This window comes from Neomonachus schauinslandi, chromosome 5 (genome assembly GCF_002201575.2).
Source record: "Neomonachus schauinslandi chromosome 5, ASM220157v2, whole genome shotgun sequence".
Taxonomy (NCBI): Eukaryota; Metazoa; Chordata; class Mammalia; order Carnivora; family Phocidae; genus Neomonachus; species Neomonachus schauinslandi.
In genome coordinates, this window is record NC_058407.1 from 9,285,350 (window position 1) to 9,308,756 (window position 23,407).

General features: G+C 54.4%; 1 protein-coding gene across 1 annotated transcript in view; it reads right to left on the reverse strand.

Annotated features, from left to right (window-relative positions):
- Positions 1–22,181, reverse strand: part of CACNA1I (calcium voltage-gated channel subunit alpha1 I) — an 80,551-nt gene extending 58,370 nt beyond the window's left edge. Inside the window, exons 1-3 of the mRNA XM_044915784.1 lie at positions 22,176–22,181; positions 21,685–21,818; positions 5,015–5,112 (exon numbers count right to left, since the gene is read on the reverse strand). Of these exons, the coding sequence (XP_044771719.1) occupies positions 5,015–5,112; positions 21,685–21,818; positions 22,176–22,181 (238 nt within the window). The remainder of the gene's footprint in view (positions 1–5,014; positions 5,113–21,684; positions 21,819–22,175) is intronic.
- Between the last annotated feature and the right edge of the window lie 1,226 nt (positions 22,182–23,407).

A 23,407-nucleotide genomic window follows, 5' to 3' on the forward strand; every position in this document is an offset into this window, starting at 1 on the left:
GAGAGTTCGCTTCCCAGCCGGCCCTGCCGTGCAGCCCCCTGCCCAGCCAACATGGCCTGGACGGTTCTTCTTCTCCACCTGCGCCTGCAGGTCCGTCTGCCAAAAACGCCCTCCCCGGCCCTCTGTGTGCTTGGGGATTGTCTCCCCAAATCAGCCTCTGCAAAGATGCCCCGATGCCCCTGCCCTCTGACCTCAATGTTCCAGCACCTTCTTCACAATAGTAACACCTACTGACCACTTATGGCACACCGAGCTCTGTGCTGAGCTCTTTACGCACATTATAGTATTTTATTCTTACAAAACTGTAGAGAAATTGGTATTATTAGCCACATCTTATTGTTGGGGAAATGGGGGCCGGGAGAGAAGCATGGATGCCCAAGGTCCCACAATGGTCAAGTGGAGGCCCTGGGATTCAAACCTGGGCCTGTCGGTGTAGAGCGAAGCTTCAGTTCCTGGTCCCACAGCTGGGACCTGACAGTGGCTTCCTTCATAGCTCTGTGAGCTTTGCCTCCCTGCCCGTGGGCCCTGCTCGGGAGCATGTCCTCCACGTCTCTGCATCACCCCCACCCCAGGCCCAGCCCAAAGGCCCCTGCGCAGCAGTGGGTGATTGCTGAACCAGGGACCTTGAGCCAGACAGGGCTCTGCGGGCGGGCAGTGGCCCAGGCCAGGCTCAGCATCCCCAGCAGCTGCCCCTGAACTCCCCAGGCCTCACTCCCACCCCTCTCCACAGCCTGGGCTGAGATGCGTGATGGTCAGTCAGGTAGAGATGTGGGCCTGCAGCTCAGATTCAGCTGGCTCAGAGCCTAGCATGACTGCCCTGGTTTCTTACTGGAGAAAAAAGGCACTTTTTATATTTAAATGGCATGGCCAGTGGGCTTTAGGAAGCACTGCAACCAGCTTACTGGGGGTGCAGGCCTGGGGTTGCCCCATTCCAGGACGGGGCACTTTTAAAGATCATCAGCCCCATCTTGCCAAGGCCCAGAAACGGACTTTGGACTTATGAAAGCCACAGCAAGGAGCCAGAACCCAGCTTCCTGACCCACAATCTGGTGCTTCCTCTCTCCCTCCCTCCCTCCCCAACCTTCTCCTCCATGCTGTGCTTCCTTTATCCATCAAAGGCTGAGTGGCCAGGACAGAGCCCTGCGTGGCAAGGTGGAGGGACATATTTTATAAGGTTTGTAAACAGCACCATCACTCCCAGGTGCCCCATCCATCCTGGACAAAGTTGAGAACTACACATCGAATCCAGTCCTCCTCTTGCTTTGTGAGAGTAGAGAAACTGAGGTCCAGAGACACCAAGGGACTTCGTGGGTCACACAGCAGGGTCCTGGCAGAGCCAACAACCAGACCTTGCATTCCCTGACAACCCAACTAAGTCTTCCGGGCTGATTGTGCTGAGGCTTTGCAGCCATTGCTATACTTTTTCAAGTGCAAGGAGCTACCCACTCTCCAGGGTTTTGCAATTAATCACCCATCATTTCACTATTCCTGGCTCTCTAGCCTGCCATCTAGTGGTGACACTGAAAGCTACAGGCTATTGTTGAAAAGAGCAAGTCCCAGGGCCGAAAAAACTCTAATAGACGAACAGGAGGACTTGGAATGTTTCAGGGAAACATCTAGAAAAAAAGGAGGCAACCAACCAAATCTCTCCAGGAGGCACTTCTAAGAACTTGTGCCCCCCGCATGCCACCATTCCCTGGCGACTCTGGGCAGAGGACGTGGCACCTGGGACCAAAGCGGCCCCTCCCATAAAGGAGGGGATGGACCAACCAACCTGCTCTAACAGCCTGAGGCTCCTATTAATGAAATTCCTCATGAATATGAATTGATCTTAAGGTCTCTTTCCAACGGGAGCACAGGGTGGTTTCTAAGTTGGGGGAGGGGACACACTGGGTATATTTTGGCTCCCAGACGGTCTGTGCTCCCAACACGCCCCCAGGCCAGGTTCTGAGACAGCGAGATTCCTTCTGTCAGCTGAGAGGTGCAGTCAGCTCCTGGCAGGAAACCAGTCCCCGACTCTGGCTGCCTGGGCCTCCCAGCCACACCTATTAACTAGCAGGCGGGAGGCCTCTGAGGAAGGACACTTACTCCTCTCCGGGCGCTCCAGGCCACGCAGCCTCCCAAATTGGAGGCTTCGGGGGCACAGGGCCCATCGCTGCCCTCCTCCAGAGAACCAGGCAGGCTGCTGCTGGGGGCCGGGAAGTGACCTCCACAGCCAGGAGCTGCCTAATGAGCTCCTCACTCAGGGCTGCGGGAGAGGGAGGGAGGGGGGCAGGGAGAGACACGGGCACCACACATCCCACATGCATGCACATGTACTCACACGTGGTCTCCTGTGGCCACAGAGCCCCTCACACCCACATGCACCCACACACAGATGTACAGAGACCCCCCATGGAGAGCGACCCACACCCTGTCCCCTCCCCCCCAGACCTTCTCTTCTCAAATGTCCCGTCACATCACCTTTCCCAAGACCTGGAGGTTCAGAATGCAGGATGGTGTACAAACCCGGCACGGTGACACACATCTCTGGGAAGGGGTCCCGGCCTGTGGGCTCTGTGGCCAGGGCTGCGACAGTGGCCACAGGGTGGCTGCCTGGGACAGCAATGGGGAGGGCTGGGGGGAGGGGGGGACATAGGGTGGCTGCCTGGGACAGCAATGGGGAGGGCTGGGGGGAGGGGGGGACATAGGGTGGCTGCCTGGGACAGCAATGGGGAGGGCTGGGGGGAGGGGGCACAGAGGAGATGTGGCCCCTCCCGTGCCCTCCCTCTGAGGTTGCTCAGGCCTCACGCTGGGCTTCCCCGATAGCAACCCAAGGTGAGGCCTGGGACTGCCAGGCATCTGCTCTCTCAGTCCCGCCCGGCCCGGCCATCACTCACCCACAGTCCCGTCCTAAAGCCAGCTCCCCCCGCCCATGCTCCTCACTCTTGCCGGGCGTTTCCAAAACACTCCCTGGCCTGGTTAATCCCCGGGCCGCACTGGGTCTCAGTGCGGACACCTCCTTGGACCACCAGCCCCCCCCCCACGTCGTGCCCCACGTGCTCCACGATGCCTGGGCACCTCTCTGAGCACCGACGGCACTGTCGCCCTGGCACGGGACAACTGCTCAACACACCTGCCCTGTGTGTCCACGTAACGGGTATTTCTTGAGCGACTTCAACGTACTAGGCATAGTTGTGGCACTCTATGAAGGGAGTCCATCTCGTGGCCAGCTTCCCCAGTAAAGGGTGGTGGGGCATGAGGGGAGGGGAACGCACACTGTGGCAGGTGTGCTGGCCAGAGGCCTGGGCTCCAAGCTGCCTGCTGTGTGACCTTGGACTTCTCGCGGCCCTCTCTGGCCCTTTTTTTCTTCATTTGTTCAATGGGCTAAAGACGGTTTTGAACTAGGTAATCTTTAGGATCACCTTGTAGGATTGGTGGGGGTGGGAAGGATAGAGAGAAGCTGGCACCTCCCCACCCTGCCCCCAAGGGAGTCTCCCCAGAGCAGTGGGAGGGGACCAAGGGGGAAGCACACTGAACTGCTTCTCCCCACACCCCTCACAGCTTTGCTCCTCATCACTCACCCCTACCTGTCCCCTGCCTCCCCATCCTTCCTCAGGACCGTCAGAGTAGCGCTCAGGGCTCCCACGGTTCCCATCATGTCAACCTTCACATGTGGGGAGGTGCCCCCATATGTGCGCCCCCCAGGATCCCCTCCATACTTCGCCCGGCCTGCCCATCTCAGAATGAAGTTACCATCTGGCCACCCATCTTGCTCCATAAATACCCTGGCGCCTGCCCTCCACTGCCCTAGCAGGCCTGCCCAGAGTCAGGCCAGCCCCACGGGCTCTCACCGCGGACGGGCTGTGGAGAGGTTGGCTGGATGGAGCAGGTGACAAGGCCCCAAGGCCCCAAGACTGAGAATTGGGCGGGGAGGAATGAGCACCACTCTGACTCTGCAGAAGGAAGAAGTGCCAGAGGACCTCCCCTCTTCTGCAGACAGGGAAACTGAGGCTCGGGCAAGGAAGAGAAGCAAGGGTTCGGAGAGAGCCAGGGAAAGAGCTGGGCTCAGGGCAGACGGAACTCTGCGCAGAACCCTGGCCTGCCGCTGAATTGCTGTGTGACATCATGCAAACCGCTTCCCCTCTCTGAGCCTCACCCTGGTTGTCGAGAGGATTAAGTCAGCCATCAGTATGCCAAATGCCACACAGGAGGTGGGAAGGTGCTCATAAAACTTCCTGTCCTTCCCTGACAGGGCTGAAACCCCATGCAGGCCGAGCGCTCCCTCCTCCTCTCCTTCCCCGTCCCCCATCCTATTCCTAACTCAGGGTAGTAGAAAGAACAGTGCTCGGGAAGTCAGGAGGCCTCTTGAGCAAGTTAATTCACATCTCCAAGTCTCGGTCTTTTTGGTCTTTTCACCTCAGAAAAGGTTTTCCGTGAGAACAGCCCACCTCCCTCACAGAGGGATTATAAGGCTCACGAGAAATCATGGAGATGAAAAAGCTCTGAAAACTATGAATCTGGGCAGACGTCAGGGCTTGTTGTTATAACATAAATTTTCAACACTGGGCGGGTGGACAGACAGACGGATGGGTGGGTCCTGATGTGCGGCGGGGAGGCCCGTGGTCGGATGATGGAGCCTGAGTCCTAAGTCAGCGCAAGTGAGGAATCTGGGGATCCCCTCCCCGGTGAAAGGCGGCATGATGCTCTCCCTCAAACTAAGCAGCTTCTTTTCACACACGTGTCCCCCCCCGACAGCCACCCCCCACAAGGAGCCTTGTCGCTGAAAAGCCAGACTCCCCTGAATGCTGCCATTCAAGTTCTTACGGGACTCAGAGGTACCAGGACCTCCCTCCAGCATCTTCGGGCCCAAATACGGGCCCATGAGCCTGGTGGGAACAAGACCCACATCTGTCTGGTCACTGAAGGATCCCCATGCCCAGCACAGGCACTGGAAGGTGCTGGTCAGTCTTGTCCTAGTGCAGGAATGGCTGGGGGAGGGGGGCGGGGGGGCAAAAGAGGGGAGCCAACTCACTGGGCACACGGTTGATGGCTTTGAGGGGCCTCAGGACACGCACGGTGCGGATGGCCGACAGGTTGATGTTCTGAAGGTCCAGGGAGTACTCGACCATCCTGCAGAGAAAGGGGGGAGAGTAAGGGACAGAGCAGGAGACACACTCAGGGCCACGGACCAGGCCACGGCCATCTAGCCACCCACGCACGCCCATCCGTGCCCACGGCCGCCTGGAGGGGAGAGGTAAGGAACGGGACCAGAATCCGGGCTATGGCCCAGTCAGCTGTGTGGTCTGGGCTGTTGCCCCCTCTGTAAGTGGACCTGGTGGCATCTGGCTCCTACCGTCCTGAGGATTCCAATAGATGCAGTGGGGGGGGGGGGGGGGCAGAGGGGGCAGGGGAGCAGAGCCCTGGGGTCCCCACTGAGTGCCCAGCACTGTGCCAGGTGGCTCTTGCCTTTGCTTCCCCAGGAGCCTCTGAAGCAGGGAAAGCTAGCAGGGGAGAACCAAGGCAGGGGAGACCCCCGGCTGACCCCAGGTGGTGACCAGAGGGCAAAATCATAGTTGCAGTGTCAAGTCCTGGCTGCCAGCAGAGGCCCAGAGCCGAGCCCCCAGTGCTTATATCTCCCCGAGCCCCCAGGCCCCCAGCAAGCCTAGCCTAGATGCCCAGGTTTACAGATGAGGAGAGGAACCAGAGAGAGGTGACATCGCATGGCCCAGGTCACCCAGCCAGGCCCACACCACGCCTGCCCCTCCCTGTCTGCTCTCCAGGCCTCTGAGCCCAACCACGGGCTCACAGCAGTCCAGGTATCACAGGCCCCATCTCCGGGGATGTCACAGGCACACTGTATTTCGCTTCCACGCTCTCCTGGGCACGCTCCCTGCAAGGCACCCAGGCTCCAGCCTCATGAGCTCACTGCACTCCCCATGCCAAGAGTTTGCGCCCACCGTCCCTTCCGTCTGGGATGCTGCCTTTCTCATCTCCGTCCACTGAAACCTTACTCATGCTTTAAGGATCCAGGCAGATGCCCCTAGAGTCCTGGAAGTTTTTCCACACCAGAGTCTGCGATGAACCAAGCCAGTGTGGGTGCTACAGACCCAAGAATGACTCAGAGCTGGCCCCAACCCTCAGGAGTACCCACTGGAGCCAGGGAGAGACCCAAAGGCAGAGATGAGGCCTCATCAAACAGGTCCACCCTCCCTCTCCACATGCAACCAGCCCTGAAACGCCTTGGAGGCAGTTTGTCTCCTCCAGGAAGTCTTCCCAGATCTCCACTGGAGGCAGATCTCTGGGGTCCCCTCTGTGGTGTCCTGGCTTCCATCAGATCCTACCTGCTCAGTTACTACCTGTCCCTGCTCTCCCCCCTGAAGGACGCCCCCCCCCCCCAGGCCTACAGCCTCGGCCTGACCCCCGCCCCCCCGCCCCTGCCCCGTGCCGCTCACCAGACCACCAGACCCTTCCTCCCCCTCCCCGCCCCCCATCCTCCACCCCAGGCTCCACCTGTCACTCCCATCAGCGGGGAAATGAAGGCTTTTCCTACACACCATGCAAACTTGTCCAACTGTTATGAAGCCACCGCCCCCTCCCGCTGCTGGAAGAATAATTGAGCGAAAGCTTCTTTGCCTGAGATGCCTCCATCCAGCCCCCAGCTTTCTGGGGCACAGGCTCTGGCTCCCATGCTCTCTGTCGCATGCAGTCACACACGTGCACACAACTGTCGGTGCACACACACATTCACTCCTTGGACACCCTCATCCACACACACTCCTACCAGAGCCCAAATTCAGAAGAGGGGGCGTGACCAAAAAAGTGACAGAACTTTAGATGGAGACCTGGGGGACCAAAGAGGGGAGGCAGAAGAGGAGGAGGGAGGGGGAGGGAAAGGAGGGGGAGGGGGGAGAAAAGGAAGCCGGAGGGGGGAGGGGGAGGGGAGGAAGAGGGGGGAGGGGAGGAAGAGGGGGGCAGGGGAGGAAAAGGGGGTAGGAGGGGGAGGAAAAGGGGGTAGGAGGAGGAGGAGGAGGAGAGAGGGGTACTAGGGGCAGCAGCCTGGCAGAGAGGGTGCTGCAGGCTGAGGCCGGCCCAGGGGCAGTGGGTGAGGACAGAGGGTGATGTGTGAAGGGGCACGAGGGAGTGGAGCTGTATGAGGATTCCGTGTGTGGGCGAGCCAACTGTCATTTTCGTACTTTGTAGAAAGAGCTCTCCAGGCAGCCAGGGAGATGTGTGTGATGAAGGCACTGTGGGGGCGGCACACACAGGCACACAAACAGGCGCTCACACACACACACACACACACACACACACTCACACCCCAGGTCTAGGAGAGCCGCCCCAGCTCCAGCCAGCCCCTCCCCCAGCCCCTCCCCCACCCACCCTCTTCCTTCCGCCCTGGCTCCCTCCATGCTCCCTCCATGCTGCCCACAGGGGCAGCACCATGCCCTGGGCACAGCTGGGCCCCCCGGACTCCGTGTGTGCTTTGCTGGGGGTGCTGGGTGGGGGTTCCCAGACTCCGCCCGACTGAACCCACTGGGATCCTTTGTTTCGGGAGCCCCAGGGCACACCTGCTGAGCTCTGGCAGGTGACGGCCCAGGATTTGTTCCCATCCCCACGAAATCTCGCAATAAAAATAAATAGATGCTTCACAGACGGATGGCTAGACAGAGAAAAGCACATGGTGTTTGAGGGCCTACTGCCTGCCAGGCAGTTCTCATTCCTTACCTGCGTTAACCCGTTTGAGCCTCCCCGTTACCTGGAACCCACTGCACTGTTCCCCACACTCCCCCGGACCAGGGCTCCCCACTATGGGTGCCTTCAAGCCAACCCTGCCTGTCCCCTGGCCCTGCCTCACACTGCTCCAGGGGCTCCATGTCCCCCTAAGTAGAACCTGTGGGAGACTGGAATGACTGGTTCTTAATTAAGGCAGGCTGCTCACTGCCGCCCTGTCCGGGCCCTGCCCCGGGGACAGGCCGGGACCAAGGATAGGAAACATCTACAGATGCCCAGCCTATTCAGGCTCAAGCTTTCCCTTTGTGTTTCTCTAAAACAAGGAGGGGACTGGCCCCTGGGTTCTGAGTGAGGTACAGGGTGTTGGTGAATGTCACCAAGGCCTATGATTAGCCAGAGTTAGGAAGCTTTAGGATCTGAGCACCTCTCAGATCCCAACCAGCTCATGGGAGGCTGATCAGACTCATGCCCATCTCTGAGGTGGACTGAAGCAGCCACTGCCTGGCAGGTCCAGAGAGACGCATTGGCCCAGCCCCTTCCTTCCCTTCCCCCTGACGCGACCCTCCAGGTCTTCGGTGAGGGAACACACCTTCTTCAGTCTACTGCAAAAATGCCCCTGAGACCTCATCACTTGCAGCCCTCAGGGTGTCCACTGAAAAGCTCCCATGAGAAATTTCTTGGAGGGCGCCTGGGTGGCTCAGTCGTTAAGCATCTGCCTTCGGCTCAGGTCATGATCCCAGGACCCTGGGATCAAGCCCCACATCGGGCTCCCTGCTCGGCAGGAAGCCTGCTTCTCCCTCTCCCACTCCCACTGCTTGTGTTCCCTCTCTCGCTGTGTCTCTCTCTGTCAAATAAATAAATAAAATCTTTTTTAAAAAAATTTTAAAAAGAGAGAAATTTCTTGAGAATTTAGTGTTAGGAATCTTAGCTCTGATCTTCCTGGCAGTCCAGTCAAAAGAGGAAAGGTGATGAGTTACTGAGTTATTAGCAGCAAGAAAGATCCTTCCAGGAAATCCACTTGCCTAAATATTCCTACCAGGTTCTAACCCTCTCTTCTATATTTCTACTTGGGGATGTTATATTGCACCTTATTCTGGAGGAATAAGACAGGGTATAAATGCATTCAGTGATAAAGAACACACAGTAAGTACACAGTGAAGAATCCAGGAGTTCTCATTCTTCTCTGAGGGGAAGAGGATAGAAAGGGGGACATTGGACAAGGATGGAGAGAGATGGGCAGAGCACATAGCTAAGAGGGTGGAACTGTGGGTTTAAGTCTATCCCCCGGGAACCACGCTGTCCTAACAGTGACTCTGTGCACCATCTTGGGACAGTCTGCTCACAGCTCCCTGACCCCTGCCCTAGTCTGGTCACCGTCCCTCTCTCCTGACAACCACAGCAGCCTGCTGACTATTCTCCTGTCTCTTGCTTCCTCCCCACCCCGCACCCCTTCCTCAGTCAGCTAAAACTTCCTAAAATTCAAATCTAGCTGTATCACTCACTGACTTAAACCCTCAGTGGCTCCTCATTGTCCTCAAAACAAAGTCTCTGCCCCTGACCAAGGCCTACAAGGCCCTCCAGTCTGGCCTTCCCTTTCCCCAACTCCTGTTCCTACACCACACAGCTGAGACATCATCACCCTAGGCCTGTCAAGCTCCCCAAATACACCCTGTTCTTGCCCCCTTTCCTGTGCTCAGTGCCCCTTCCCCTTTGCTCCCAGCCTTCCTTCAAGACCATCTCCTCCATGAAGCCCCCGCTCACCCCCTCCATACACTGCAGGCTGAATTGACCCCTCTCTGCTCTGGCTTATTCCACACTCTGTTCATTCCTCCTGTCTAGCATGGGTTCCCCCAAAGCAGACCCTGAGCCAAGAGCTCTGGCGGTGATCCCAAGGAGTGTGGCAAGGGAGGGGAGGAAACAGAGAAAAGCCAATGAGGGGCTGTTCATGAGAGGATCACTGCTGTGGACAATGGGGGCACCACCAGGACCCCCTGAAAGACTGTGTGGAGTGGGCCTCAGAATGGGACCAGAGTGGGGCGAGCCTGGCCATGCACCCCCCTCCTTCTGTGACATACTCCCACACCAGGCCCACACAGCAAACAGTAGGCACTCAGGGATCTACTTAGCATGAATAACACGGGTGACAAAAGAAGCTACCTCCTTCCTCCTCCTCCTACTCTAGGTGACAGCTGTGGGAGACCCCCCCTCCAAAAAAGAGAAGGTGAAGAGGGGGTCACTCTATGGGTGAATAACCACTGGGCTGACTTCCCTCGGGCCCCAAGTAAGACATCACTTATGGGAGTGAGAAATTAATTCCTAATTACACAGTTACTTTATCACACAGCTTTCGGTGCTAAAAGTCTAAAAAAAAATCAACAAAACCCCCACTACCTCCTGCCAGCTCCCAAGCGCCTAATTAGGTAAGTAATTTTGCTTTAAAGCGAACACTTCTGTCCTGACATCACCCCAGGAAGAGAGTAGCTGAACCCAGTTCCGGGGCTGTCCTTGAGGAGAGGGACTCAGGTGGGGTCATTCCAGAGTGGGCTGGGAGAGAAGACATCTGCTCTTCAGGGCACAACCCTACCTATTCCTGCTGAGGAGCCTCCCTCCCCCACCCCCAGATCCCCTGGCTCCCAGGAGAGGCCCAGAGACCCAGGCCTGGTCAACCAGCGGACACCATCCCCCAGCCACAGTGACTAGCTCAGGATGGGCATGGGACCCCCAGGTGGGCCATGAGGGACAGCCCAGCCGTTGAGCTGGGACAACAGGGAAGAGGGCTCTCCTTGGCTAAGCTACTGCCTAGAAACCCTAAGGCGCTAATGGCCATCTTGCCTCCGTGGTGGCCTAAGAATTCTGCCAACTCAAAAAAAGGCTGAGTCCAGAGCTGGAGAAAGGCAGGATCCTGACCATATGGTTTGAGCACTCCCTCTATCCGAATCCCAGATCTGCCCTCTGCTTTTTCCAGTTCTGTGAGCCAATACATTCCCTTTGGGGCCTGGGCCCCATTTGCCTTTGGTTTCTCTCATTGACAACTCAGAGTCCTGGCTGATTCAGAAGGGTTTCCTGACCTTCCCCCTGGTGGGATTATGGCCACTGCCAGATTTGGAAGCTGAGGCTCAGAAAGAGCCCAGATCACACAGCCCGGGAGCATGGGATCCAGGAGCTCTGCCCAGCCCACCCCCTCCCATCAGGTATCAGGCCAGCCGCCTTTCTGGCCCCCAAGCACCCCCCCTCAGCTGGTCAGGTGGCCAGGAAGCCCACCACACACAGCAGTACACGGAATAGGGTCAGCACCCTCGGGGGCAGTTTTACCCAGTGCTTAGAGCATGGAGCCTGGATCCCAACCCCAGCTCTGCTATGTGACCCTTGGCAAGTCACTGACCTCCCAGGGGTGTGGGGAGAATGAAATGTGCCCCTATACGGATTCAGTGCTTAGAAAAGGGTCTGGCCCCGGGGTGCCTGCGTGGTTCAGTCAGTTGAGCGTCATGAGATCAAGCCCCGTGTCAGGCTTGAGCTCAGCGGGGAGTCTGCTCGAGTTTCTCTGCCTCTCTCTCTGCCCCTCCCCCCGCTTGCACACACTCTCATTCTCTCTCACGTGCGCTCTCTTTCTAATAAATTAATAAATCTTAAAAAAAAAAAAAAAAGACCAGGGCCTGGCCCAAGGAGGAGCCAAAGAAGCACCAGCAGTTCCTTCCTCTGTCACAGCCTCATTCCCCGCCTCAGCTCACACCTGCCCACGAATCACACATGCCTGCTTAAACCCCTCCCTGAATCCCACCTCCTGCCTGAGAAAAGTCCAGGCAGGAAGGGCCTCCAGAAGCTCTGACGTAACCCCAGCACTGTCTGCCACGTGCCCTGCCTTCCAGGGGCGCCTGCGCCTCCCATGCTCCCACAGTGCACCGGGCTTTTTCCAAGCTACCTGCCTTTGCATCTGCCAGTCCTACCTGTGCTTTCCAGATCCCACCCCTGAACTGAGCTTGCCTGCCTTTTGTCCCACTGTCCTCTAGGAGGGCACCTCTGGCTCTGACGTGTGCTCTGTCGTGTCCCAGTTCCTCAGGGCAGGGGCGGGCTCAGAGTCCCAACTGGGTCCCCAGTGTCCCAGCCCAGGGCCTGGCTTAGAGGCGGGCTCTCCACGCCAGCCTGTCAAACACAGAACTTGAGGGACAAGATCAGAAAAAAAAAAAAAAAAGCTTGGAGCTGACTAGAAGCAACATAAAGTGACTGAGATTTAACATCTTTCCAGGAAATACCCCTCCCAGGAGATGATTTCTGTGTGTTGCTGATAAAAATAGGGTGTTTCCTCAATCTTTGCAAGGGGCCCACGGGGGCTTTCTTAAAATGTAATTTAAGATGTAGCTAATGGAAAGGAAGCTGAGATGCTGGAAATGGCAGATCATCTGTCAGGAGGCAGCTCTGTGATGATTCAGGCTTGCTCTAGTGGATAACTAGACCACCAGCCTACACCCCTACCCTGCACTTAGCACATAGTAGGTGTTCAGTGGAGGGAAGAAAGGAGGGAGGGAAGAAATAATGGAAAGAGAGAATTAGGGAACAATCACATTAACCCTTGACCTTGGCCAGCACTTTCTGATTTACAGGTCACTTCTACCCATACATCCTCACACTATTCCTATGAAACCAGAAAAGAGAGGTTCTTAAGCCCATTTGACTGTTAAAGAAACGGATGCTCTGAAACCAACTCAGGCCAAGTTCAGAGTAAAGGAAAGATTTGGGGCCACAAAGTCAAAGGAAAGGCTGCATACACAGACCCCAGGCAGGTGGGATCCAGGGTAGCCCTGGGGACCGCAGCAGCAGGAGATCCCACGTCTTCTCTAGACAAGGGTCCACTCGGGTGACAATACTCCAGTGACCTCATCTCTGGGGAGAGTTGCCACACAAATACAGGATTCCCAGTTAAGTCGGAATTTCAGATAAACAATAATACATCATTTTTAAGTATAGGTCCCAAACATGCCTCATGATGTCTGCTTCATGAAATTTAGCACGGTTACAACCAGCATAGTCTGGGCAGGATCAGTGGACACAGCTGCTGGGAACCAGACACAGACACTTTGGGCTCTACCAGACTTTGGGGGTAAAGGTCCCTCTCAGAGGACCCACCTGGCAGCCCCCTGAGGGCTGATGAAGTTGCCCACGTCCTCAGGGGCAGATGGACTGGAATATTTTGGCCTCTGAAAAGATAAAACCCCTCATGCTATGAGTCAGCATGGGCTCTGGAGCCAGCCGTATCTGAGCACATCCCGGATCTGGCCCATACAAGCTGTATGACCTGGGGCAGGCTGCTAATGTCTCTGAACCTCCGTTTCCACATCTGTGACATGGTGTTAACCACCCCCTCCCCCAAGTTCTGGGATTGTGAGGACGTAAGAGAGCGCAGCGCAGTCAGTAAACACTACTTCTGCTAAACCAGCTGATTTCTGCTGATTTCTGCCTACCCAGAGCTCCCTTCCTTCCCCGCTCTTAGGGAAAGAGTCCTGGCATTTTGCAAAGTCTACCCTCCCCACTCTCAGGCCACGTGGCGTGGGTGGGGCTGGACTCGCACCCTGTTCAGGGGATGGGACCTGACCCAGCTCTGGCCAATCAGAGCACAGCCTCATCCCAGCCGCAGGGATTGGTTCAGGAATGAGCACATGACCCACGCCAGCCAATCCAAGTCAAGGAAGCTACGTTCCACACTCCTTGGAGTGACGTGAAAAGGAAGGTCCCCTTTCAGTGAATTCAAGAGAGTGGGCTCTGAGCCCAGGGCTGCCCTCCGCCACCCGCACCCTGGGAGGAAAACCACCGGGATGTATGTCAGCACAGAGTAACGAGCAGAGCTGTAGGATGGAAGGACACAGTGTCTAGTGATCTCTTCCAGGATTCTGGATCAAATGGGCCCTGAAGCCAGAGACCCTGCGGCTTTCAGGAAAGGAAACGATAAACTTAAACTAGGATGGTCAGGTTCCTGTCCTGTGTAACCGAGAGAGGCCTTCCTTATTCATGATTGACTGGTGTCCGGCTTGTCAGCCTGTGGCCTGAGAATCTGGTGATTTACCCCTCACCCCTCATAGCGTGTAGCATCCTGTATCCATGGAAACAAACCTAAGCGGTTATCATCCCTCTCATCCACTCTAATCCACAGCAAATGAGAAAACCATCCACCCCAAGGTTCCCATTGTAATCTAACCAGGTCCACACCCACCCAATGCCAGTTCAGCTTAAAGAAAGTGGCCCCACACTTGGGTGGCTCAGTCGGTTAAGCGTCTCCCTTTGGCTCAGATCATGATCCGGGGTCCTGAAATTGAGCCCCACGTTGGGCTCCCTGCTCAGCAGGAAGTCTGTTTCTCCCTCTCCCTCTGACCCTCCCCCTGCTCATGCTCTTGCTCTGGTGTTCTCTCTCTCAAATGAATAAATAAAAAATCTTTAAGAAGGAAGGAAGGAAAGAAGGGAGGGAGGGAGAGAGGGAGGGAGGGAGAGAGGGAGGGAGGGAGAGAGAGAGAAAGAAGAAAGAAAGAAAGGGAAAGAGAAAGGAAGGAAGGAAGAAAAGAAAGAAAAAGAAAGGGGGCGCCTGGGTGGCTCAGTCGTTAAGCGTCTGCCTTCGGCTCAGGTCATGATCCCAGGGTCCTGGGATCGAGCCCCGCATCGGGCTCCCTGCTCGGCGGGAAGCCTGCTTCTCCCTCTCCCACTCCCCCTGCTTGTGTTCCCTTTCTCGCTGTGTCTCTCTCTGTCAAATAAATAAAATCTTAAAAAAAAAAAAAGAAAGAAAGAAAGAAAACGGCTCCAGATACCCCCTCCCACAGCTCCACAGTGCCTGGGCACAACAGATTCCAAACAAACAAGTCATGGAGACTCCCCCTCCATGCTGGCCCAGAGCCAAGCTCTGGAGACTCTGGGATGATGAGTCAGCCTCAGCCCTGCCCTCAGAGCACCCAGTGCTTGGAGTAGACAGACCTATCTATAGAGCCCAGGATAAATCAGGATGGAAAGACATGAAGACCAGGAGGGTGCCCTGGTCTTGCTGACATAAGGAGTGCTTCCCTGACTCACAGATGATGCACACAGAGTCATGCCGGAGGGAGGCCCGCTCCAAAGGCTTCTGGAAACAGCCACAATGATGACACTCTGACACCCATAACCACAGCCTGGTCTGTGAGCAGGGACAAGCCTCTGCACAGCCTGCATGGGTTGGATTTGACTTTAAACTTCTCAATAGATCACACACCCTGCCCCGTCAGCCCAGGCAGAGCTCTGGAGGCTCCAACTAGGCTTGGTAACATGGTAGGGCCACAGCTTTGGCCAAGAGCAGAGAAACTCAGGCCGTAGGAGAGGAATGTGGCACATTCTGAGAGTTGCCCACGTAATGTGCACTCTCTCTTCTTCCAATCCTGCCTGGCCCCAGGGAACAATTCTTGGTTGATTGAGCCAAATTCAATGATGTTTTCTATTTTCCTAGCTATCCCTGCAGCTAAAGATGGCCACAAGACCCAGCTCTGGCCAAGTGTGCTAGCACAGGGGAAGGATCTAGGAAAGAAAATGTCTTCCTGATCCAAGTAGACACTCGCAGCTGGCATAGCCCTGTTTCCTTTCATCCTTCCTTCCTTCAATGCAAACACGAAGCCCACAGCTTCAGCAGCTACCTTGTGACCATGAAAGAAAGGCCTGGAAAATCACGGACATTAGCCCCCAGGACACAGAGCCATCATCAGCACCCACCGACTTCAGAACTTCATGTTATGTTGGAAAAACACCCCAGGATTTGCTCGAGCCACCACTGGTTGAGTTTTCTATTACTTGCAGCCAAGTGCATCCCAGCAAGTTACACAGAACCAGGACTCAATCCCGCCTCTGGAGCCTAGCTCCCTGGGTTCACCTCCTGGCCCTTTCCCTTACCAGCTCGTGACTGTGGGCGGGTCTCTCCCAGTTACGGGACCACATCTGTGAAATGGAACTGACCACAGTCCGTCCCTCACAGAGCCAGTCTGAAGATTAAACCAGACAATGCACAGCTTGGGCCCACAGTGAGTATTTGGCAAACAGTAGATACTCTTACTTTTTATCACACCCCTGGATGGAGCCCAGGAAGATTCAATTCCCTCTGCTTTCTAAAGAACCACAGACGGGCACTTCAGACAAAAGGAACTCTCAGCAAGCAACTGCAGAGGGGACGTGCCTGCCTGCTCTTTTTAGAAAGCTCTAGCCCAGGGTTGAGGAACAATTGACATTTCGTTTCCTAAGAGCCTATAAAAGTCAGGGTGGGCAAGCTGTTCCCGGTGTGCACTCACTCACTCAGGAGAAGAGATCCCAGGGTGTGATGGACACTGACCAGCCCCTCCTTCTCGCTCCCTGGCTAAGGGGCTGAGTTACTGACATTACTGCTATTTGTGTTAATATTTTTAATGATGATAGAAATTCTTAGGGGGAGTCCTCACGGTTCTGTTCACAAAGTACATCTACGTGTCATGAGAATTAACTCAGATCCTGGCCCCAGATCAGAGAGGGGGCCTTCCTCATGCTTCTTCCCCTTCCTGGGGTTCTCAGAACTAGGAATGCTCATCTCCACTTGAAGCGCTCCCAGTCAAGGGCATCTTGAGGGCCAAATGAACGAGAGCACCTGCATTGGGGCCACCCGGGCATTTGGCTGAAATGCAAATTCCTAGGCCCTCCACACTCCCTGGGTCTGGATCCTTGGGGCGAGGCCCAGGAATCTGCACTGTAACATGTACCCCAGAGATCCTGTTGCTCCTTGAACTTTGAGGAGCACTGAGAAGGGGTGCAAGGCTGTGCATGTGTTTGAGGAGTGGAGAGGTTGGATGCCTGTTCCTGGTCTGCTCATGCTCATCCCTTAGCTGCTCCACTTTCCTACATCGAGGCCCTCTCTGGGATGCCATCACAGTTGGAAGCTTTCAAGGGCTTTCCGACTCAAAGCAGCTCCTGTTCTCCACACTCATCCAAGGCAGGGGTCCACACCCTTGGCAAGGATCAGCCTCATTCTGGAGAGGTCCCTGCAGGCCAGTCCTCCAGCCCTGGTTCACCTAAGAGAATCATCATTGGAATTTCTGGGAAAGCTTTTAACAGAAGTGCCCAGGCCCCTCCCCACAGATGGCAATGGCCATTCATGTTCTTGGTTAGGGGAGGAGGTAGAATTACCAGCACAATGCACCGAGGGAGATACAGAAATAAAGAATATCTCAAGTTCAACAATAATGCCATTGAATATTTCATGACCTCTTAATGGACAAAAGCAGAAAAGTGGTTTAAATGAGACAGTGAGGTGGGTTCAACTATAACCCAATGCTTACTGGAGGTTTGTCACACACTGAAAGAGTCTCTAGTGAGGTGCCACAGGACTCACTATCCTGAGCTGATCAAGCACAGGAAGTAAATGTAATGAGTGACTGAATCAGGACTCCAAGAGATCATTGTAAGATAAAATTAATAGCAAAAAACGCAAAGTTTGGTACTTGGGTTAAGTAAAGGTCAGCTGTGTTTAGTTCCAGGATGGGAGAGACCTGGCTTGGAAAGTGAACACAACCAGGGGGTGGCAGGGAGCACAGCCACTCAACAGGTCACCACGTGGCACTGAGACAAGGACAACCCATTCTCTCTGCCCCATGAGCCATCATTGGGAGGCTGGGGACCTACCCCCAGCCAGGCACCACGGGAGCCTCGCCCAGCAGGTGAGGCCACCTCACCTATTCTTTGACAAATGGTGGCAGGTGTTGAGGACACTTCATGTAAAGAAAGGGAGGGCACCTGGGTGGCTCAGTCGCTTAAGCATCTGCCTTTGGCTCAGGTCATGATCTCAGGGTCCTTCCAAATTCTGAAGGACTGTCATGAGTCTGTGAGAGATGCCCCCGCCTGCAGGCTCTGGGCCCCCTGTGCAATCAGGCCCCCGCCTCCCTCTCTGGCCTCATCTTTCAGCACCCGACCCCCTCCTCCGGGATCCCCAGGGTCCAACATCCCCCTCAAGCCCTTCCCCAAACAGCACCTGAGGCCCTCTGCATTCTGTCCCCTCTACCCCAGACCCCCTACCCCCATCCTCCGCCTGTTCAGCTCTTACTCACCGTGTGGGGCCTCTCTTCTTCAGGGAGCATACTCCACCCTGCTTGTGTCAATCAGGTCCCTGTTCCACAACCGCATGGTCCTCTACACTTCCTTACAACAGCATCGATCTCAATTTAGAATTTACTTAGCATCGTATTCTCTGTTTTATATCTGTTTTCTAAACCATGAGATCACAATGGCGTCTGTCTTGTTCAACACAGGGCCCCCCCACCCCTGTCTAGCACAAGGCTTGGTGTGTAGCTGGTGCTCAATAAACACTGATTTTGTAAACAAATAAGTGAATGAATGTTCCCATCAGATAGGAGCTACGGGAAGACAAATTCGGTTCAGTGAAAGAAAGACTTTTCTAGCACATCGGGCTGTCCCCATTTGGGATTGGCTGCCAGGTGAGTTCCCCACAGCAACAGCTTGTGAGCGGGGGCTGACTGGATGTGAAGAGGAAGGCTCTGACCTCGAAGGAACCTTCCATCATGGAGATTGTCTCTTCCACGGCTTGAAAAAGGAGCCAGTAATTTGGGGAAGGGGAGGAGCAGGAAGGAAGAAAACGTCCTTGGGATGTCAGGCCCGTTACTTGGGGAAGCATAACGTTTATAGCACCAAGCCGGGCTGGGACTGGGGGGCTGGGCTCTGGAGCTGCGGGTTGTGGCTTCTCATCTGGCCCTCTGCACCCACACCATCCCTAGGCACAAAGGACAAGGAGGATCTTGAGAAGAAGACAGGTCTGGGTCACCCCGGTGTGTTCATGACTCTAACAAAATTTTCCATTGAACCTGCCCCCAACCAGGACCAGCTACTTAATGTGTGGGACCAGTGCTAAATGTAAATGCATGGCCCTCCTTCAAAACTTATTAAGAATTTCAAAACAGTGATAACAGAGCATGAAACCAGGCATGGGGGCCCCATGTGACTGTGCATGCGTGCAGCCCTCGCTCACCCCGCCGCCCCCCCACCAGGGGTATGCTGGCCTACAGACCCCACCCAAGGACGGAGACAAGATACCAGAGACCTCACCAATGCTCACTCTGCTCAGCTTGGATCTTCATTGTCTTAATTTCTAAATCTGAGCAGAAGGGGGAATCAGTAAGCAACAGAGACTCTTCAAGTCCAAAGGGCAAGGTGGGGATGCTCATAGGAGGCACTGAATGGAACCAGCAAAGCAAATGCCTTCCCCGAAACAGGAGTCAAGAAAAATTATCCTAAAACTTGGACATAAGGCACAGGGAGGGCAGTATTTCTCACAATGTGATTTTGGAGCATTACTTAATCGACCCAGCTAAAGATTATTTCACTATCTAGGGGAATATATCTTTGTTTCATTCACTATTTACTGTTAATTAAAGGTCTGGCTGCTGTGAAATCAAGTTGACCTGCAGTTTTGTAAGTGATTTATACACAATAGAAAAGATAACCCCCAAAGTTATGGTTTTATGACCCCGTAGGTCGTTAACCAGCTTTAATTCCAACCTAACTCTCTCATCCCCACGTTTTCTCTCTAATACCTGTTTTCCTATTTCTGCTGATTACCATCCTGCTGTTCCTCATTAATGAGGTGAATAAATCACATGCCTTTTAAGATTTGTGTGTGGGTCACCTTTTTTGTTTAACTCTTTGGAAATTATACTTTGACTTCAAGGTCAGGAAAGGACTATTAAGAAGCCTACTTAGTATCCATAAGATGAAAGTCAAATGAATATTGCATCCATAAAACAAGAACGGGTCCAAGAAACCCAGGAACAAGAAACCATCTTGGGAATTAGTAAGACGCAGGGGAGACGAACGATTCCAGGAGGGGCAGTAACTGGAGGAAAGGACATCGTTGGTGATTCAGAAGAGAAGTCGAGGAATTCTCCTCTAGTACAGATGAAACCTTTGAGGGAAAAGAGGATAAATGCAGAGAATAGATATAGGAGGGAAATATCCACTTTGTGGGACTGCCAGCAGGCAGCAGAGAAGAATGGGCAAGAACCAAAAAAGCAATAAAAGAAATTTTTTCCTGACTACAAGGAAAATACCAGTTCTCAAAGGCCCCACAGGAAGCAATCCTACCTCTAGACTTGCCCTAGTGAACTGTCTGAATTCTGAAGGTAAGGAGAAAACCCTACAAGCTTCTGGCAGGGAAAAAGCCAGGAAGAAGAATCAGATCCGTCCTGGACTCACCCGCAATTCAAGCTTGTGGATTTGAATGGGACGACATGCAGAGCTCTGAGGAGAGAAATTATGACTCCAGAGTGGTGCAGCCAAAAACTGTCCTGCGCACAAGAAGATCAAAGGAACGTAGGTTTGGACAGGCAAGACTGAAGGATGACACTATCCAAACACCTTGTCTTTAAAACAACAACAACGACAACAACAACAAAAAACGACTTAAGGATGGCCTCCAGCCAAAGCAAAACGAGGAGAATGAAGGACTTGACAAAACGGAGTGGCACAGTTCACAAGAAACCATACAAACCCAGCACAGCTTCCAGCGAGGTCCTCGTAATTGTCAGGGTGGCTGTGAAGTTGAACTCTGTTCTTAGGGAAGGGTGTTTAGCAGAGTTGTAACATTTTTTTTTAAAACGCTAGGGGACGAGGGCGCCTGGGTGGCTCAGTCGGTTAAGCGTCTGCCTTCGGCTCAGGTCATGATCCCAGGGTCCTGGGATCGAGCCCCGCATCGGGCTCCCTGCTCTGTGGGAAGCCTGCTTCTCCCTCTCCTACTGCTTCCCCCTGCTTGTGCTCTCTCACTCTCTCTGTCAAATAAATAAAATCTTTAAAAAAAATAAAATAAAATAAAATAAATAAAACGCTAGGGGACAAAACATTTCATCTCAGAGCATCCTTGTGGAGTTCAGCATATACTTGGTGGTGCTGACCGCCCATCTCGGCCGCGTGCCTGTCCTCCCTCCTCGCCCCTTCCCAGTGGCATCTCGCACGCACGCCCACTGACACACACACATACATGAATCCTCACACTGTCACAGACGCTGAAACGTGCACACTCACATGCACACCCATAGGCCTCCAGCGTTTCCCTCTCCCCCTCGGTCTCTCCCCCTTCTCAGTTCTGCTCTGTTGACCCATTACTGGGCACGGTTAACCGTTGCTTGTCCTTCAGCTCCTGTGTGTCACCTCCTCAGGAAAGTCCTCACGCCGGCGCCACGCCAGCTCAGAGATGCTCTCAGAAAACCACAACACTTTTCCCAGAGCCTTGTTGCTGTGTGTGTGGTACATTCACCTCCACGGCTGTTGGAGGCCTCTCCCCACACAGTAGTTGGGAAGGAAAAGGCCTATTCTGCGTTTGCTGTCCTTCATACCCCATACCTAGGACAGTGCTGATGCTTAGGAGGAGCCCATTCAACCCCTGGCTGTTAGATGAATGCACGAGCCCGGTTTGACCCAGGAAAGCAGGAACAAGGCACAAAGCAGGGTCCAAGATGCTCCAAATGGGCTAACTTGTAACCTGGCTTTTTTCTGACTGTAGCTTCGGTCTTGACAGAAATAACCACAGTTTGGAGTCACACAGTGCCTGAGTCTGTGCTCTATCTCTGACTTGCTGAGCGATTTAGGGTAGTAAGACAATAGCTAACATTGATTGGGTGCTCACTTTGATAGAATCATACTTATCCCCATTTTACAGGTGAGGAAACTGAGGCTTAGATTCAGTCGCTTTCTCAAGGTCCTACAGTTAGTGTGAAACAGAGCCAGTATCAGCTGACAGTGCAGGAGGACACATGTCTTACCAGAGAGGGGACGAAGGTCTGTCTGTCCAGGCCATTCAGCAAAGGGCCACCATGCCTCCCACCCCAGGGGTCCAGGAAGGCCCTACCCAATGCAGCCTCATCATTCTCACCAAGAAGCCTCACCGATTATTTAAATTATGTCCGGTGTGCCCCAGAGGCTAAGGCCTGCGGGACGTACACTACCTACCCTGCCATGACGATGAAGAAATCCAGTCGGTTCCATGTGTCCCCAAGGTAGCACTTCTTGCCAAAAATGCCCAGGGCCACCATCTTGAGCACCATCTCCATGGCGAAGAAGACGAAGATGAAGTCATCAAAGACCTGCAGGGGTAGGAGGCAGGCAAGAAGCAAGGCAAGGGACGGTATGAGGCTCTGGAGCAGGACCGTAGGGTTGGAGCCACAGTTTGGGGTGGGGACAAAGGCCTGGACATGAGGGGCCTGGAAAAGACCTGGAAACATCTCCTCTTGGGCAGGAAGAGAATCTCAGAGATCCTGGTCCAATGAGTCATTTCACAAATGAGGAGACAGAGGCCCAGAGAGGGGAATGAAGGTGCCCAAGGTCATACAGCCCACTCTTTTGTTCCCGAAAGTCAGGCCTACTAATAAGGGCCCCAGATGGGGGCAGGGCAAAGGGCTCTCCCTAATAACAATGGCCAAGCCCTGGGCTAGATATCTGACCTGCATTCTCTTCCCTAATTCTCACAGCCACCCCACGGATAGCCCCATTTCAGGGACGGAAACAGACTCAGAGAAGTCAAACGACTTGCCGCAGGTCACACAGAAGGTAAGCGGCAGAATCAGAACTGACATTCAGGTCTATAAAACAGACCTGACCCCCCTCCAGGTAGGTTTCAGGGCTGCCTTCCTCTGTTTAGAAAGAAGGCCCCAAATGCGTCCCTAAGCATGGGCTCAAGGGAGCAGATATTTCCTGAGGACAGGGCTGGGTGGAATTCCTCTTTCCAGGATCAATGAGGGCTGTGGTCAATTCAGTTCAACAAACGGGCCCACTTCCTGTGTGCTGGGACAGAGGCTGGGTGTCACCGACATAGAAGGAAGTCCTTGATGAACTCACCATCTGGTTGGGAAGCCAGCCTGGTACCCACTGAAGCTAATCGGTTCTAACTCCTCCAAGGGGCCTGAGGCTGGCTGAGGAGCTTGTCACCCTCTCAGACCCAAGACCCACCACCCCAGAGATTCTGATTCTGCAAATTTGAGATGGGCCAGGTCTGAATCTTTAACAAGTGCCCCAGGGGATTCTGAGACCCTGGGCAGCTCAGGAGCTGCTCAGAACTGCTGAGTCCTGTGGAAACACAGGAGGCAGAAGGCAACTCCTCCCAGGAGGAATCTGGCTTTCCCAGGCAGAGGACATAGGATGAGGATGTTTATACACATCTGTAAGATAAGTATAACCCTCACATCCTGCACTACAGGTAGACAAGTGCTGCATGGGGTCATGGCAGGTACCCAAGGTTAGGCCCCCACCTGGACCTGGGAGATGAAAACAGGAGAGATACAGGAGGCTGGCTCCTGACAGGAACTGACAGCAACTACGGAGCTTGGCCTTCATTCCAAGAGCACCAGGGAGCTAAGCAGGCTTTGGGCAGAGGAGTGTCAGGGTCACTTGAACTCTCTTGGCAATGGGGCAGTATGGTTAGTCAGGGGTTGGGGAGAGCAGGAGAAGACTTGGGGAGGCACCTAGATCGGGGAACATGGGGGCCTAGACTAGGGCAGAGGCTTCAAAATATACAGGGGCTGGAGGGGAGAAAGGATCAGGAAGGGCAAGGGGTAAGACCAGTCGGGAGTGATGAAGAGGACAGCCAGTTGAGCAAGGGCAGGCCTGGTAGCGGGCAGGAGCCCCCCAGGCAAGGCAAATGGGCGGGGTATGGCAGACGGGGCGGGGTATGGCAAGG